The sequence below is a fragment of the Cyprinus carpio genome, chromosome A8 (genome assembly GCF_018340385.1).
Source record: "Cyprinus carpio isolate SPL01 chromosome A8, ASM1834038v1, whole genome shotgun sequence".
Lineage (NCBI taxonomy): Eukaryota > Metazoa > Chordata > Actinopteri > Cypriniformes > Cyprinidae > Cyprinus > Cyprinus carpio.
Window position 1 is genome coordinate 13,495,598 of NC_056579.1, and position 18,096 is coordinate 13,513,693.

Genomic DNA, 18,096 nt, shown 5'->3' on the forward strand with positions numbered 1-18,096 from the left:
TTTCAAAATCCAGTGACATGCTGAAAAAATGTTTCTGCTCTCAATTACATACGTCAACAGGTTCATAACCATCCGTTTCATAAGTTTGATGTCAGTGCAATAGCTCTATATTCTAATAAATCTAATGGCTGCAACTAGTATAAAAACCGCTGCATATGATTCAAAGTCACTGATGAAAACAGCGACTCATTTGCGCGAATCGGTTCTTTGGGACAGGTCGATTCAAATAAACAGCTTATGCGAATCGGACCTTCTAAAATAAGCTCGGTTCAATGAGCCGGTGAGTCATTTGAGAAACAGTTGGACTGATTCGTCAATGAATCATTCAGACCGGTTTTGGTTCGATCGCTTTATTACAAAATCCGACTCAGAAGACTGATTCGTTCAGGGACCATACAGAACTGCATATGGTGCATTTGGAATTCAATCAACTGGTCCTGCTCGCACTGCGCCCACACCTCAACCCCATACCGCCGCTCGCGCCAATGATGTCATTCTATTTTAACGGCTGGGGGCGCGGCTGTAACCGGCAGCTCCGCCCTTCGAGCGAACAGCGATCGGGCATAGAGACCTCCAGCCGCCTGTCCACGGTCTATGGGAGGATCTAACGGCAGCGCTCCACTCCTACACGGCCAGCCAAACACTTGAACACACACTGCGCCACGCAAAAACGAAACCTTCAGCTCTGAAACTTCAGTTTGATAAGAAGGTAAGAGTTTAGTTTGAAAGCATTGAGGGTTCTTAGTAGTTCTGATTAAATCGTGGATAAAGCAAGAGCCCTTTCACGGCTTAACACTTCTGCAGGCAGAAAAGAAGTAGGTGTTGGCTTCAGAAAAGCGTCTTTTATGAAGCTCAACAACTTGACGTGTTTCTTAAAAATCCTGGAAAACATACGCACCAACAGACCTGACTGTGATCTATTAAGTGACAAAGGCGTCGACGAAGTTGTGTTGTGTTTCGCGGTGGTCACCACCTGTTTTGATGCGCAGCTCGTTATCGCAGGGTTTGTTTTTGACCACAGCACTGGATTCAGATGGATTCGGCTTGGGAGTGTGAGGCAACACCCCTGTTGAACACCTCACATCGTTGTGTCTAGTTCAACGAGGTCGTAGTTCAGTTTAGAAACGCAAACATTACACTGTAACACGCTCATAAAGGCACAAAGATTAGCGTTCATTAAAGAAACTTAAAGATGAAAGACCGCGCCTCGAAATAGAGCAACTAACTTTCAGCGTAGTGCGTGTTCACGTTACACATTTGTGCGCTGACGCGCGTTCATGCCAAACTATTTTTTTTTCTTCTTCTTCTTCTTCTTCTTATTCTTTTATTAATTTTGGGTCAATGACGTGATGGTCATTTATTTTTAAAAGGATATGTTAGATCGCCACTTAAGTTTTTATTAATGGCAAAAGTTTTACACAACTTTTAAGTTATATGATTATAATGTACACTTACGTGAGATGAAAACTTAAGTCTTCGAGCGAAAAAAAATAGATGATTTATTCGACACGGAGCAGGTCGCCTCCTGAACGCCGCCATGTCGACGTCACATGACACGAATGTCCATTATATGGATGCTGGTGGTATGACATGTAAACGAAAAGAAACTAAACAAAAGATAAACAAAATGGCTTAGGATTTATTTTTTTTTTTTTTGAGGAAAGGAAATGTTGGAGTAATTATTTGAAATTATTGTTTCTGTTGTAAGATATTTTTTTTTTCAATATTTAAATTAAATATTAATAAAATGAATTATTTCTATACATTATAATAATTATAATAATAATTAATTATATACATTAATTATTTGAATAATTATGTTTGAAAACTTAATTAAAAACTGAGTTTTTAATTAATTAAGTTTATTTATTTATTTATTTATTTAGAAAACAGAATCAATGTTTTTGAAAAATGTTTGAAACCACCACAGATATAAACAACTTTCTGTAATCCAGGATTTCCTTGTTTGTCATTGACCCAAGTCAATGTTTTGGACAGAAACAGCTGGTCATGGTCTGTTTTGTAGGCTATTGAAAGTTAAATGTTCATTCAAAAACTTGTTAGACAGGAATGATTCAGGTGTTTGTGTTTAAAGCAGTGACTCCCTATTTGTGTTTGGGAAGGAAGAGGCCACATTTCAGCAGGAATTTCCTAGCTATTCTCTCTGAAAAGACCACCACCACGTTAGGACAACGTTTGCTTCTCCAGATCTCAATGGCTGTGGCACAAAACGTATTGAGCTGCCTACCTAGACAGATTTTTTTTTGTGCCTATTGAGGACTGTAATATTCACTGTATACACTGAAAGAGCATGACTCACTGCTTATCTATTTACCATTTTTTAATCTGATGAGTTTGACTGTGATAAACTGACGCAGAAAAGGAGTGGCGGGTCTGAAAAACATTAGTCTCTCTTGATCAGAATGTCTAAGTATACCAGTCACACTTGGGAGGCTGCGTCTGTTGTGCTACCTCAGCATTGCCAACAGGTGTGGGCCCACTGCCACACCACTCTCTGAGAGGTGCAGGTCTATATCTGGGTCATTATTTAGCTCACTGTCCAAAACATCAAAGTGAGGCGCACTGGTTTGATTCGGAAGCAGCCTTCAGAGCTTTAGTGGGCAGTAAGCCACAGATAACATTAGTGATGCAAACACTGCACATGCTAAATAATTGCAAAATAATAAAAACAGAACTGACGTTTTATCTGAAAATGAATTATTAAATGTGTTTAACAGACTGGGAGGTTTGTTTGTTTACATTTATCTTACATAAGCAGAATATTTTTAAGGGTGGTTTCTTGCTTGCTAAAATCAAGTAGATGTCCTGGAGGTGCGTCTGTATACTGTTGTCCTCTGGGCTGTTTTCTGCTCCTGTGGTATCAGACATTTGTAAAGTAGAGGAGCGCTTGGATCCATCATAAAGGACAGTGATTGTTAATGAGCTTCAGATCTATTTTGTACCACTGTATTTATAAGTTAGAAGTGTGAGGTCTGTCTTGCCCTAAGGGGCCAGATGTAATGTTAAAAGTGTCAAAAGTATGGGGCCTATAGCTATATAATGAAAAAGTTGCAGGACATTTGCATTTTGATCAGCCTGAATTCAAATCCCGGCTCATGGTTCTTTTGCATCCCGTCCCCCACTGGATTCCTTGCTTTGTCTCTTTAACCACCAAGCGGTCCTTGAACTGAATTAGGTTGAAAACCCTTGATCTCTCAAAGGTCAGCATTAATACAGCTGGATTCCCATGTGTCGTTCTGCTGGAAAAGGAAAACAGATTTTTTTATGCCGGAAATGAGAGTATTCAGAATTTTGGATTTTTTTGTTTTAATACACGACACCACTCACTGTAAAAACATAGAGAAGCAGACATGTCCAAACTAGTAGCTGCTACTTTTTGCTCACTTTCTGACTGCTTAAAGATCAGTTTGTAGTGTGCATTGTCACTGATTTTGAGTGATTGTCCATGGAAAGCTGTTTTCAGGTCAGTGTTCGCCCTCTGGGCTACAGTCCATTTTCTCTCTGATGGTGACCTGATCGTGTGAGAAAGAGGGAAAAAAAGAGTAGAGGAGGAGGAAGAGAGGACGGTCTTTAATTAGGACACCCTCTTTTTCTCCTCTCCAACTCCCCCCTCTCTCTAGGAACAAGAACAAACATTCAAGTAGGTCAGACCCTTCTGCTTTTTCTGTCCTTTTGGTTGGAGAAATCTGTCCATTCTGTTTTGCTATGCTGAGGCTTTTTTCTTTCTTTCTTTCTTTCTTTGGAAGTTGAAATCAGAGACACAATCACCGCCTAGAAATCATTATTTACAACAATGTGATATAAATTTTTGTTTCTATTGAGCTTAAGAAATTTATTTAAAGTTGTGAGAGATTTGTTTCTGATTTCCTGCCTTGATGTGTGTGATACACTGGAAGTGTTTCCTCTCTCAGTGTGATAAGGAAGCCAAACATCAGCGAGGCCTTTAAATTAGAGTTTAATCTTCTGTGCTCTTCTCTCTTCTGTCGTGTGGAGAATCCGATCTAAGGATCCGCTGCTGCTCCACAGAAGCATGAGGCAGATGTGTGCTTGTGTCTGGCATTTGCTGTTGATTGGCTATCACCCTCGGGGTCAATGAATCCCGTGATAAAAGTGTAGCTGTTGCAATCTACAAGTGTCACTGGGACTGTGCTTCAGCAAGTGGTTTGTAAAATACCTCATCTGGCTTTCCACACAAACACACACCCATAGTGTCACATCTCACACAGGTGATTAAACATTAAACTGCACAAAAAAACAACACTGCTATACACACAGTAGGTGCCCATATATCACAAAAAAGTTGTTATGCTCGCATGAGGTGGTTTTCAGGCAATGCAAATAATGAATAACACACAAAACTGCAATGGAAAGTTTTTTTTTCTTTTTTTTTTCGCATTTACAGGTCACATGGCGAATGATCATATGATCATTCTTAAATGTGCTATAACCTCCAAGAAACACTTAATACATGGCCGCTCTTCAGTATAAGGGGCTTTCTCTACCATTTATGCTTAGACAGTTTACACTGCACATGTCTGAGGTGCAGTGTGGCTCTGATACGGCCACTGAAGCTGATTGAGGGCACTCTATTCAATGCTTATTACAGCTGCTCCATGCACATTTCTGAAGTTGCTCTCTGTGCCGTTTCTGCAAAGATACATGCATACGCCTCCTTTGATTAAATACAGCCAAAATCCGTTGCCACGTCTTATCGCGAGAGGCAAAAGGTTCCGTTTTAGTCGCATAACATTGGTTAATGGAAACGCCGTCATTTAGCAATACTTTTTTATCAATGTTTATAAAATATTGCCAAAGTTTTGCACAAATTTGTAATGGAAACATGCCTAGTGACAGGAGCAGGGTAATTAGGGATTGTTGCGGCTTGTGTGAAGTAATTATTGATTATTGTGGCTGAAGATAGACTAAATATTGAGTGGTTGTGGCTAATGTAGAGTCATTGTTTATTTCAGTCAGACTAAAACAATAATTTGTCTTAATTTTGTCTTATTAAAATGTTAAATCGTTAAAAACTTTAAACGGGCTGAAATCGTACCATTCCAGTTTTTGCAAAGTAGACAGATATGTGGGAATATTATGAAAAGTTATAAGCCATGAACTAAAACAACCAAGGTGAATCACAACATTACAAACTTAGATTTTAACCATAAAAGTATTTGAAATTTGAGCAAGAAGAAAAAGATACAAGTCCTAAAAAGCATTACAAATGACACAAACAAATTAAAAACAATGGATAAATATAAAACTATCCATTTAAAGTACATTTATTTGAAAATGTTTATATGGTTTAATAACGAAGGGATTTAGGTGTGTTCGATCTTAAAAACACAGTACTGAAAGAGCGATTAGACATCGGATGCCTCCTCATTCTTCCAAATTGCTCTCGTGGTACTTTGATGTCATACAGCGATTGTTCTGCACAGCGTCGCTTCGTCTAACATACCTATTAATTATCATGTCATTCTCAGTGCCTCATGGGAGCAGTTCTTTGGCATGATTCTCCACCTGGTGGAAATTTCTTTGCAGAATCATTGGTAATGTAGTTTTTCACCAGGAATTCCACTAATAAATGCCATAAGTACTTAAAAATAAGTTGAAACAATGCAGGCTGATGGCTTCAACAAAAGTGTACACCACTGATAAACGACTGTAGCTGATGTTCAGTATCCCACACATCAAATCATAAACTTAGGTTTAATCTCTGTTATCTTTTTATTTTACAGAGATTTAGTACCCTTAGCTTCCAAGACTTTTGTTTGCCAGGCAAATGACATGCATTAAAAGCACAACCAATGACAAACACCACTGAAGAATCACACTTTTTTTAGGAATATTTTTAAATTAATTGCTTACTTTGATATGAGGAAGTATTTTCAAAAAAAAAATTATTTAGAGAATAATTTGTCTGTTTAATGTTGAACACAAACGCAACAGTTCTTAAGTTAACGTCTCTAGTTAAGTTGAAACATTCTTAACCTGCCCAGCATGCGTGCAGATTCCAAAAAGTCCAGACACCCAACAGCCTTCATACACTAACCTCAGCACAGCTCTCATCTGTTTTTAGCTTCGAGTCAAGGTTGGATTAGAGAATTGAGAATGATCCTAGATCAGCATTAATAAACTAGTTAATGTGTGCTCTTAGATAAGCATCTTTATTTATTGTTTTATTGTGTGTGTTTACACCTTCTGTAAGTCACTGTGAGCTAGGGCTGCACAGTAAATCGAAATGGAATCGAAATCGTGATTCGACAGAAGCTGCAATTGTCATGCGTATCTTTCAGTGAAGCACGGTTCTGTGATCAGCAGTAAATCTCCATCCGAAGGCCAGAGGGCACTCTCGAATTGAAACTCCAAATACACCTCGCAGAAGAAACCCAGGAAATGCCTATAGCAGTGAGTGGATACTATTGATAGTGGTAGCTGGACAAACAGAAGATTTAACTGCTTTTATTGATTCAATGTGACTAATAAACACACGATTATGACAATATATGTTTTATCTGAGTTATTATTATTATTATAATTTTCATTAAAATAAAGTATATTTATAGTGCAATGCCTTTATCACTGCTTAAAATACTATGAAATATGTTGCGTGCCTTATTCTGTGTAAAAGGCCACATCATCTCACAGAAGGATTTATTTCAAACACTCGACTGACGTTATGAAGTGAGTTTTGAGTAAATTTTTTTTTGTTTTATTAAATGTTTTATTTTCACATGTTTTCAGATGGAGCAGCATTTATGACACAGATCTGTAGTTCACTGAGAAGCTATGCACACCGCTGTCATTATCGCGAATGATTTCTTTAATTTCATAATCGCGCAATAAAATCATCGTGTTTTTTTTTTTTTTTTCTTTTTTTGCGTAACTTGTCAGTGAACTATGGCTATGTGTAGTAAATGCTGCTCCATCTGAAAGCACGTGATGATGATTTACTGCTGATTACACAACCAGCTTTACTAATAAAATGTGTATGACAATTGCGTTCAATTAATCGTGCAGCCCTACTCTGAGCTATATTACTGATATTTTTGTGAAATAAAGGGATATGTAAGGCAAAAAAAGAAACATTTTTCTACCTACCCTCATGTTGTTCCAAACCTGTATGACTTCTGTGGAACACAAAAAAAGATATTTTAAAGTGATTTCATAATATCACCATCTTTGTTCCTCAGAAAAAAAGAAACACACAGGTTTGGAACAACAAGGTGCGTAAATGATAACAGAGGTTTTATTTTTGTGTGAACTGTACCTGCCTGACACTTCCAGCCATATTCTCCAGTCTTTTTGTGTGTTCAGTGTCATTGGCACATAGGGGTGTACAGTTCACTGTGTATTTACGCAGGTATTATCACTAATAGACTTTTAGGATTTCAGAAGCTTCTTTATGATGATGTGATTTAGGGTTGGGCCGATAGACGATGCCATCGTCCATTGCCGATGGCTGATAGACATCACGATGTTGAGCTGACATCGTGACCCCCTTTTACAAAGATTAGATGTTTGTCAGTGGTGCTCAGGATCTGTTAATCATTCACCATTGTCCTCAATGATCTCTCCTTACTCTGTTTATGTGGTAAGTGAAATTTTATGTACTGTAGTGTAACAGGCAACCGTTAGCAACCCCACCACCCCCTTCCCTGATGTCATCGTCCATCGCAATGTTTCACTGTAGACATCGTCCGATGCCAATTTTGAAGACATTGCACAACCCTAAAAGTGATTCAGGTTTTAGGTTATGAAGGTTAAGAATAATGACATACTCAACACAAACTGAAGGATCCTCTTTTTTAGATATCCTCCCATGGAACTTGCCAAAATTTTGACACTTGCGGCAATGTTTATAAAACCAAACTTGGCAATGTTTTACTTATAAAACTATGATGCTGTTTTGCCGGATCTGCAGTGGCTGTGTTGGCTGATTCAGACCATCACCTACTAGAAAACCACATCAAGGGATGCTCCTTATCTGAAAGTGGTTTGGTGGTTCAATCAAAAAGTAATGGGAGTAAGACAAAGATAAGAAATGTGGAGTCGGTGAGTTTTTGGTTGGAGTTTGACCCCCTCACAGGATCATTGAGGACACAAATCGGCAGGTACTTTCCAAAGTCCTCCTGGTTAAATTCAGTTTTGCCTGCATTTTAATTTGTGTGTCTTTTGATCCAGTTGCAAAAGAATAAGTGTGTGCTCCACTGGGTTTGTGTGAGGTGTCTCAGTCTTAAAGGCCCAGTGGACCCCCTGATGATCTCTACAGGTCATTAATTGTGAGATTAGCTGTGAATTGATGGCAGAGCTTCACCTTATTAAATAAATACTTATAGCCCATTAAATATTTCTAATGTGCTCCAGTGGGTTTGAGTATATTGAAGCTCCAGTCAGATTTCCTGGAGAGAGAGATTTATCTGCTTTACCTGTTCATAATCGTACTGAGTGAAATTCCCTCGGATACATACAGAGCAATGAGATTCCTGCTGAAAATAATGTGATCAGTTGTTACATCAAGGTTCATTGTGTTTTGTTCATTGTACATTGCCCTCAGTGCTTTAATTTTTATTCTTAAACATCAATTTCTGATCACTTACTAGTTTATCTTTGTGTGTGTGTGTGTGTGTGTGTTTAGTTTGCCAGAAGTGTTTCGGTTTTAACAAAGCATATGGAAAAAAAATAGTCCCTCAATAATTTGTAAATAGGAGACCTGTATTCTGTTCAGTTGTACTCTGTCAATCTGTTTTTGAATGCAAAAATACATCGTAAACTCACCCGTTTAGGGTAAATGTATTCTGTTCAGTTGTACTCTGTCAATCTGTTTTTGAATGCAAAAATACATCGTAAACTCACCCGTGAGAACAGGGAAGTCCACAACACACCTAGAGTGATAATGACACAGATGAATGATAACACTGGAATCGCTATAGGAACAAGTTTTCCAGCTGAAAAATTATGTAAACATTGGCAGCCAATCGTTGTACTCTGTCAATCTGTTTTTGAATGCAAAAATGTTATGTCAAAACGGCTGTTGGTGTGGATGCTAATATAGTTATTAGTTATCCTCCTTTGTGAAGGGGGCTTAATTATACAGGTCTCGAGGTGTCACAATATACTGGTATTGACGATAATTGTGATATTTAAAGAATGAAATATTGATATAATGTTAGTGCTACACATAACACATTTCAATATAGTAGGTGGGGATATTGCTTATTATCGCTGGTTAACACCGGTTATAAGATGGAAAAATGAAGGCTGCAATGATGTACTGTGTAGTGAGCAATGCCACACAAAATCATTTCAGAGGAGATGACAGATGAAAGCGAGACACTCTACAGAAAATGTTAACAGTAAGGTATTTTTGTGCACTTTTGTTACAGTCACAGTTACATACTCTGTCTCTGCCATATTTTGAGTGTGATTTAATTTCTCAAAAAAAGAAAAACCCAAAATAAACAGTTAAATATGATTTTGGTTGATGCCATTTTATTTTTTTAACATTTCTATAGATATCGCAGTAATATCAGTATCGTGAATTCTTTAAACCACAATAATCATGTAGTGAAAATCTCCCACCGTAACAGCCATATTTCCAGGTCAGACGGCTAACCCAACTATTTCATTTAGAAAAGTCATTTTGCTTATCCCTAGTAAACAGGGTCATTGTGCAAGTTGGTTGGAGCTTTAGGCAGAGACCGAGTGCTGCAGAGTGATTTTACAACTTGCCTATGAGGCTCAGACACATGTTTCACAGAGCTCTGAGTACTGCGGCTCCCACTGCAGGCATCATATATTCACATCATCCTCCAGACACACTCTCGCCTGTGCTCACATCAGCCGTTACTTCCTAAGGACTCAGGAATCAGGCCAGCGGGCATCACTCAGCACCATTTCATTATTCTCATGTACCCAACCTGTCTGAGGCCTTTGTGTGAGCAAGATAGAGACAGAGGGAGAGTTACTCGGTTCAAACGTTACAGTGTCCCCTCAGTGACCAGGCAGACTGACAGATGACTGCAGGCTTTATAGAGATAGTGCCAGGAGGAGACGCGCCCTAGCACACAGCCTGGGCAATATAGACTTTTAACAATATATCTTTTGATGTCAGTGTATCTTTTTCTCCCTGTTTTTATTTATTAATTTTCTGTAATTGTATTTTTCTGTAGATTTTCCACTACCATTTGGAAGTTTGGGGTCAGTAGTCTTTTTTTCTTTTATTCTTTTTTTTTTTTTTTTTAAGAAATGTGTTCTGTTCCAAAAGAATGCATTAAATTGATCAAAAGTAACAGTAAAAAAAAAAAAAAAAAAAAACGGTTATGCCCGGTTACAGTATAATTCAAATAAATGATAATTTTACAATTACTCTATTACTGTTTTCGAACTATTTTAGATCAAATAAATGCAGCCTATGATATGCATAAATGATTGACAGTTTTTGATTTTTGGCAATGATTGAGACAAATTCACCACCTCCATTTAAAGCTATGCTCACATTCCTGGGAGACAGAGGGAACTAGAAACTAGTTTATTGACACTTCAGGAAGCTTAATGGCCAAATTAAAAGCACATTAGAAGTTCTCGGTGTTGCTTAATTTGTTATCACCAGCCAAACTGTCGCAAATCTATCATGGATATACAGTATGGTGGCCAGCTGTATTACAGATCCTTCACTACACAGCTCTTGTGGCTCAAGGTCAATTGAAAGCATTTAAAGTATCTGTTCGTTCACTTCACACCCCAAAACGCTCTCCAGGGCCCTGTTTAGAGAGAGAGAGAGAGAGAGAGAGTGTGTGTGTGTGTGTGCGTGTGTGTGTGTCATTTCTATGGTGGGTTTGGAGGGAAGAAGGCTGTCGTGATGGACTGGACTCAATTATCCCATGTTCCCTTATGGAAATCTTTGAAGCAGAAAGACTAAACCCCCTCCTGAATCCAATTTAAATCTAATTCACTTTCCATATCCAGGTTGTATCGAGCTGTAATAGATTCTTATCAATCATAATGAAACCCACTCATTTTCTTCTGATTAACTCCTGCTGATTCAGTGCAGTGCTTGACTCAACTAGTCTTTGATTCTGTGGGTGTTAGGGTTGTGCAGAACTATTTTCATAATTGACTTTTCGATTCTACAAACAATCCACATCCTCACTTACCTGTATTGATTGACACAGCTCGTCATTTTAAGATTGATGTGATTGATATTTGTTTAAAAACCACCTCCCTTGATGACTAAAGCTAGTAAAATCAGTGTCAGACACTCACTGTAGTTATTGTTTACTAAATCTAAAATTTAAAAAAGTTTACATTAATTGAAACAAAGCTGAAATAAAATAAAATAATGAAAACTGAATGTATAAAAGCTAACTCAAATTATTAATAAATACTTTGATAGTATAAAACATATTAAAAAGACGCTGCTTTGGTTTAACAGTGTTTTACTCTCAGATGCAGCTGTGTGATTTATGAGGGCTGCAATCTCTTAATTTAACAAATATAATAGTTTTTTTGGAGCTTGTGTGTGAACAGGAAGGGAGTTTTCAGAACAGGAAGTGAGCTGCTCCTAATCCTGCAACCAGAGGTTGAGGAGGTGTTTCCTCATTGTGACCTCAGAGATGGGACAGCATTCCCAGAGAAAGCACTGTGGAAAATTCCCAGTATGAAATAAAACAGATTTTTGCATCTCCAAAAAAAAAAAAAAATTGTTCAACTAAACTTTTCAGTGAATTGATATGCAAGTTCTGTAGATTTTCGAGCTCTTCTCAACTGTTTCAAAAAGCCAGTGGTATTAGAGTGGGCAGACCTGGGTGTGTTTGAAGGGTTTGTGAGATAATGGAAGCAAAGATGAATGTGTGTGCATGTAAGAAACCAGGCTGCCGTCACCAAGAACGCATTTCTCTCTCCAGGGACGTACATTCAGGAATAGCACTGACCTGTTTTGGTTCTTTTCTCTCTCTCTCAGAACACATCCTGTGATTTTTGAAGTTCAATATTTGGGCTCAGCTGACAACTTCCTGTGACCATCCATTCCAAATGTCTCATTATGATGCTGCACAGTCATGATTAGTTTGAAACTACAGTAATAAAATGTTGAGCCATTCATTAATTTGTGCATCGCTTTACACACACTGAAGTAAAGACTTACTAAAAGTATTTTAAAGGTACATTCACTACACTTCAAAAGTTTGGTAGTATCTTTTGAAATATATTCTCACCAAGCAGGAATTTATTTGATCAAAAATTCAGTAAAAATTAAATGTATTCCTTTGATGGCAGGCTAAATTTTCAACAACCATTAGTCCAGTTTTTAGTTACATGATACTTCAGAAATCATTCTATAATATGCTGCATCTGATTTTGTTTTCAAGAATATTAATAATATTAAAAGCAGTTTGGCTGCCAATTTTTTTTTTTTTTTTTTTTTTTTTTTTTTTTTTTTTTTTTTTTGTGGAAACTGGTACATTTGTTCAGGATTATCTGATTTATAGACAGTTAAAAAAAATGAAATAGATGTTTTTGTATCAGTGTAATTTTTTTTTTTTTTTTTTTTTACTTATTTCATCTTGCTGAATAGAAGTATTATTTCCTTTCAAAAGATTATTTATATTGACCCCAAACTTTAGAGTAGTAGTTTATGGTAATACCACAGTACTTTGATCTATGGTACATTGTACCTTTAAGGGATAGTTCTCCCAAAAATGAAACTTTGATGTTTATCTGCTTACCCCCAGGGCATCCAAAATGTAGGGGACTTTGTTTCTTCAGTAGAACACAAACCAAGATTTTTAGCTCAAACCATTGCAGTCTATCAGTCTTATAATGGAAGTGGATGTGATTATTGGCTTGAATATAGGATAAAACATAAAATAAAACATAAAAAAAAACCACAAACAAAACCAAATTAAATCGTGACGATACATTGATGTGTAAAGACACAAAACGATCGGTCTGTGCAAGAAACTGAACAGTATTTATATCGTTTTTTTACCTTTATCCTGAGCGCGGCCTCCTATGCGTGTTATCTCCAGCAGGTGGCCAGGCGCCGCCTTCTTGCTTTATGGCGGATTGCATTACTGCCACCTATCTCTCAAATGGACCATTGACACTCCTAATTGAGATTGTAGATCGAGTGTCAATGGTCCATTTTGTGTTCTAACAGTTTGGACATTGCGTCAATCAGAGGTAAAAAACTATATAAATACTGTTCAGTTTCTTGCACAGAACAATCGTTTTGTGTCTTTACACATCAATGTATCGTCACAAGCTGCAGGATTTAATTTGGATTTGTTTTGGGTGAACTATCCCTTTAAGGTAATTCAAAGAATACCATAGTATATAACCACAATACATGTCTTAAATTGGTATTGCCATGGTACTTGTCCAAAATGACATTTAATAAACTGGTATCACAGAACTGTGGTATTACTATGATGCAAGGATATCAAAAATAGTGTTTTTGTGCTTGTTGGCCTGCTGGTGTGCTTGTGGTGGTAAATGCCAACTTTGTTTTAAATGTGTTAGTATAAATTTCTATATATCTATGTGCTACGTCTGACATGTTCTGAATTTGTCTCAGTCTGCTGTCACTCACAGATGCCAAAATCATGTAGCCCCGTTCACTGGGCAGACGTACAGTGTATACTGTATGGCAGACGTATAGTGTGTGTCCTGCTTAAATGTGGGCAGCTGGTTGTATTGGCATTATTTAAAGAAAAATGTGTGGCTGTGAGTGTATGTTATTTGGCTGTGATGTTTTTTGGGCCATTGTGTCCTTATTTGTTCTCCAAATTGTGGGAAAGGGAGGAAAAGGGTGGGGCAGGAAAGTCTCCTCCTTTCTCTTACTGTATTTTTCCATACTTTTCATGCTCTGGCCTTGTTTCTGTCTGTGTGAATGCAAAAACTCCAGAAGCTCCAAATAAGGCCTAGAACAAAATGTGCTCATTTCATTCCAGTGTGTCGTTCATTTTGTGGGTCAGTTAGGTCCTTGATCAGAATTTTGGCCTCCTGATTCTGCATAAATGGAGGATTGATCTTGGAACAGTTTCTGCTACTCTCTATTGTGTTGTGTCTCACACCACAGCGGTTCATTCATGTGAAACGAACTGTTGTGACACTTATTATGATGGATTTTGTGGCTCTCTGGAACAATTTTGATTTGTTAAATGTTTGTATGGAATCACTGCTAAACTGGATATTTTACTATGGTTTTTGCTATGGTTTTTGTAACGGACTATCTTTCTTAGCTAATATAATATTTATTTAGTAATAAATATAGTTCAAGCTGTTCTATACGATTCCATTCATTCATGTAAGCTAATATTTACAATTTAAGCTAATAATAATAAACTAAATAATTTTATTTCATTAATTGTTTATTTGTTAAATAGCTATGTAATAAGTGTCAGTCTACTGCAAGTGAGTCTTTATTTACATCCAAATACAAAATATCCATAAAATGATTATTTTTTTTTTCTTTCATTTTAACCGCTTCTTATGGTAAAATCTCTTCCTCTCTCTTTCTGAAGTGATGGCAGCTATCCGTAAGAAGCTGGTGATTGTGGGAGATGGAGCCTGTGGGAAAACCTGCTTGCTGATTGTGTTCAGTAAAGATCAGTTCCCCGAGGTCTACGTGCCTACAGTGTTTGAAAACTACATCGCTGATATAGAGGTGGACAGCAAACAGGTCAGTTATCCTGAAATAGAGTTGTACACAGTGCTTCTTCTTCGTTTTGTGGACAGAAGCACTGTGAATGGGCCGTGTGTATGTTTGTTTGAGAGAGGGAATAGGGTGTTACTGCAGCCTGTCATATTTTTAGCCTAAATTTGTGGCCATCCCGAACAGACATGCTATAGATATGTTGTGAGAGAAGTTAAATCAGAGTACACACAATATTGAAATGAATATTGGAAAAAATATTTAGATTAGGGATAGATATGATTTCAGAACCTTTGATTAAACAAACAATAGAAAAGAAAATGAATTCTATTTTCTTTATGCTCCAGGACACACATTACACCACTAGTCCAGTGTGGACTGCAGTTATTTCTTTAAATAGCCTCAGGTTTATAAATGGTTTTTATATTTCTGGCCACTCAAAGTCCAGACACGCACCTTCAGCTGACAAACAATACTGAAGTATCTGCATCTCTCTCTCTCTCTCTCTCTCTCTCTCTCTCTCTCTCTCTCTCTCTCTCTCTCTCTCTCTCTCTCTCTCTCAGGTGGAGTTGGCTCTATGGGACACAGCTGGTCAGGAAGACTATGATCGGTTGAGGCCATTGTCATATCCAGACACAGATGTTATTCTGATGTGTTTCTCTATAGACAGTCCAGATAGTTTAGGTACCTAACTACACACGTACACATTGAGGTTTGGAGTCAGTAAGATTTTTGTTTTGATTTATTTATTTATTTATTTTTTGTTTTTGTTTTTTGAAAGAAATTAATGCTTTTATTCAATAAGGAGATATTATTTCCCTTTCCATAAACATGTTAAGCAGCAGCGCAACTTTTTAAAAAATTTTACATGACAAAATGTAAACATTGGTAATAATAATAAATGTTTCTTGAACATCAAAAGATATACTAAAATAGAAAAGTTATTTTAAATGTTTAAAAATGTAATAATTTCAGTTAAAAATGTTATTTTAACTGTTAAATCGTTAAATTATCAAATTTTAATAACTAAAACAAAATTTTATCAACAGAAATGTATATTACATTTAAATTTAATTGAGGCAGTAATTAAACTTGTAAAGATTACATCAAGGTAAAATTTAAGAGAATTTATTAAAAACTGTGAATACACATTCTTTTACTGTATTATTTATAATTTAATTTACTGTATTAAATTATTTCTGAAAGTATCTAACAATGATGTCACGTTTCATAACTTTTTCCCTGGTCTCTTTCAGAAAATATTCCAGAGAAATGGACGCCAGAGGTAAAACATTTCTGTCCCAACGTTCCCATCATCCTTGTGGGCAATAAAAAGGATCTGCGGAATGATGAACACACACGCAGGGAGCTGATTAAGATGAAACAGGTGCGACAGATGCATGTGTGCATGTGTTAAACAGGTGTTGCCATGGTAACTTGAAGTAGAGAGACAGCCGAGGCCTTTTGTTGGCCCTTGCCTTAACAAACAGGACACTTCCCGTCTCTGACAGCCACAAAAGAAAATGGAAATGCAGCTGTTTCCTGTGGGGATAAAGCGGCCCTCAGGGATTGCTTCATACTGAAGAGTTTTTGTAAGAGTAAGGCAGAAGCAGTAGTGAAACTTCCATACTAGTCAGAATAATAATTTTAGATATATATGTTCATGTGATTTCAAGTAATTTGCTAATGTGAACTTGGTATGCAGTTTACACAATTTCCACTATTATGACCCATCATATTCTCCCAAATTGCACATCTACCTTTACCCACAAAGCTTTGTGTTGAAAGGAACTGTTTTGGCTATAGATCTTCAAGCACCATTTAAGGGAGCTAGCAGTGTCGTTAGTGTCTGGGAATGCTCACTGAACTCAACCCTTGATTTTATCTCTATAAGAATGTAGCAGATTGTAAACCATGTGACATTCCACATACTACAGTAGTGCAGTATAAAATTGTTATTGTAGTGTATTCTACTGTTTTATGTGCTACTTTTGCTTTGAAATCAGTGCAAGGCCAGTGCAAGTCTTCAGTGTAACATGATTCATAATCATTTTAATATGCTGATTTGGTGCTCAAGAAACAATTTTTTATTATCAATGTTGAAAATGCATAATAATTTTGTGATATCGGTGATACATTTTTTTCAGGATTTTTTTGATGAATAGAAAGTTCAAAATTAACAATTTATTTGAAATAGAAATCTTTTGTAACCTTGTAAATGTCTTTAATGTCACTTTTGATCAATTTAATGTGTACTTGCAGAAAAAAAGTATTTATTTCTTCTAAAAACAATTTCTCTATCCCTTAACTTTTGAACAGTAGTGAAAGTATTTTTTAAAAGAATTCTGCCTCTTATCATATATGTGTATGTTTCAGGAACCTGTAAAACCAGAGGAGGGCCGTGACATGGCTAACAGGATCAGTGCATTTGGATATTTAGAGTGTTCGGCTAAAACGAAGGACGGAGTGCGGGAGGTGTTTGAGATGGCCACCAGGGCGGCACTGCAGGTCCGCAAGCGCAAGAAGAGAGGCGGCTGCCTGCTGTTATGAGCCACACACTGCAACATACACACACACACACACACACATACACACCTCTATGTACCTTTCAGCTACTGACCCCAGGAAAAGCCTGCACCACCCATCGCGTGTCACATTTCTCACAATCCAGGTGTGGATGACAAAAAATATTTATAAGGGAACCAAAGTGTGTGTCAGTACCCAAAACCTCTCCATCCTGCCATATTTCTCTTTTTTTTTTTCTCTCTTCATTTCACCAGCATAACCTTCCTTCCTTCTCTGGGAGAAATACTGAATGATTAATTTTGTATTTGTACATAAATCTTCTCTGTCTTTTTCGGTTCTGGTTTACAGTTATTCTATGCCTCTGTATATGATGCTCGGTCATTTAAGTAAAGAAATAGAAAAAATACATTTATCAATCATTTAAACTGCCAGCCTGTACTCTCTGTGTCTGTGTGTGTGTGTGTGTGTGTGTGTGTGTTGTTTGTCTGTAATTTGTGTGTGTGTGTGTTTGTTTTTTTTTTGACTGCTGATCTTGGAACTGTCAGACATTCTTTAAATTTGTCCATTGACCATAGTCTGGATAGATGCCATAATTATTTCACATGAATGAAAATGAGGCTGTGAGGAATAGAAGTACAGTCTGATCAATGTGGCTGACTGTCATAAACATTTGTGTTGATTGTTTAGCAGAGGCTTTCTAAAACATGTTGAAAAAAAAAACTAAATGTGATGTCACTATTACGCCAAGTATAATTGTACGTCAAGACTTAATGGTTTCAAAGGCTGAAACTGAATTAGCATTAAGTTGTAACTGAATTAGCTCACTCAGGCTATCAGTCTGGCTTGGTCTGTGCGGCATATTGTTTGTGTGAGAAAGAGAGGAAAAGATT

The 18,096-nt window shown here is 37.1% G+C and overlaps 1 protein-coding gene across 1 annotated transcript; it reads left to right on the forward strand.

Moving 5' to 3' along the window:
• Positions 1 to 550: 550 nt before the first annotated feature.
• LOC109069765 (rho-related GTP-binding protein RhoA-D) lies at positions 551 to 17,631 on the forward strand. Its single transcript, XM_019086377.2, has 5 exons — positions 551 to 709; positions 14,550 to 14,707; positions 15,244 to 15,364; positions 15,937 to 16,067; positions 17,057 to 17,631. The coding sequence occupies exons 2-5, from the start codon at positions 14,552 to 14,554 to the stop codon at positions 17,228 to 17,230; spliced, it is 582 nt and encodes a 193-aa protein (XP_018941922.1). The 5' UTR covers positions 551 to 709; positions 14,550 to 14,551; the 3' UTR covers positions 17,231 to 17,631.
• Positions 17,632 to 18,096: the final 465 nt, after the last annotated feature.

Coding starts and splice junctions, on each gene's coding strand:
- LOC109069765 (XM_019086377.2), top strand. CDS start 14,552: ATGGCAGCTATCCGTAAGAAGCTGGTGATTGTGGGAGATGGAGCCTGT. Junction 15,365..15,936: donor AGACAGTCCAGATAGTTTAG/GTACCTAACTAC, acceptor GGTCTCTTTCAG/AAAATATTCCAGAGAAATGG. Junction 16,068..17,056: donor AGCTGATTAAGATGAAACAG/GTGCGACAGATG, acceptor TGTATGTTTCAG/GAACCTGTAAAACCAGAGGA.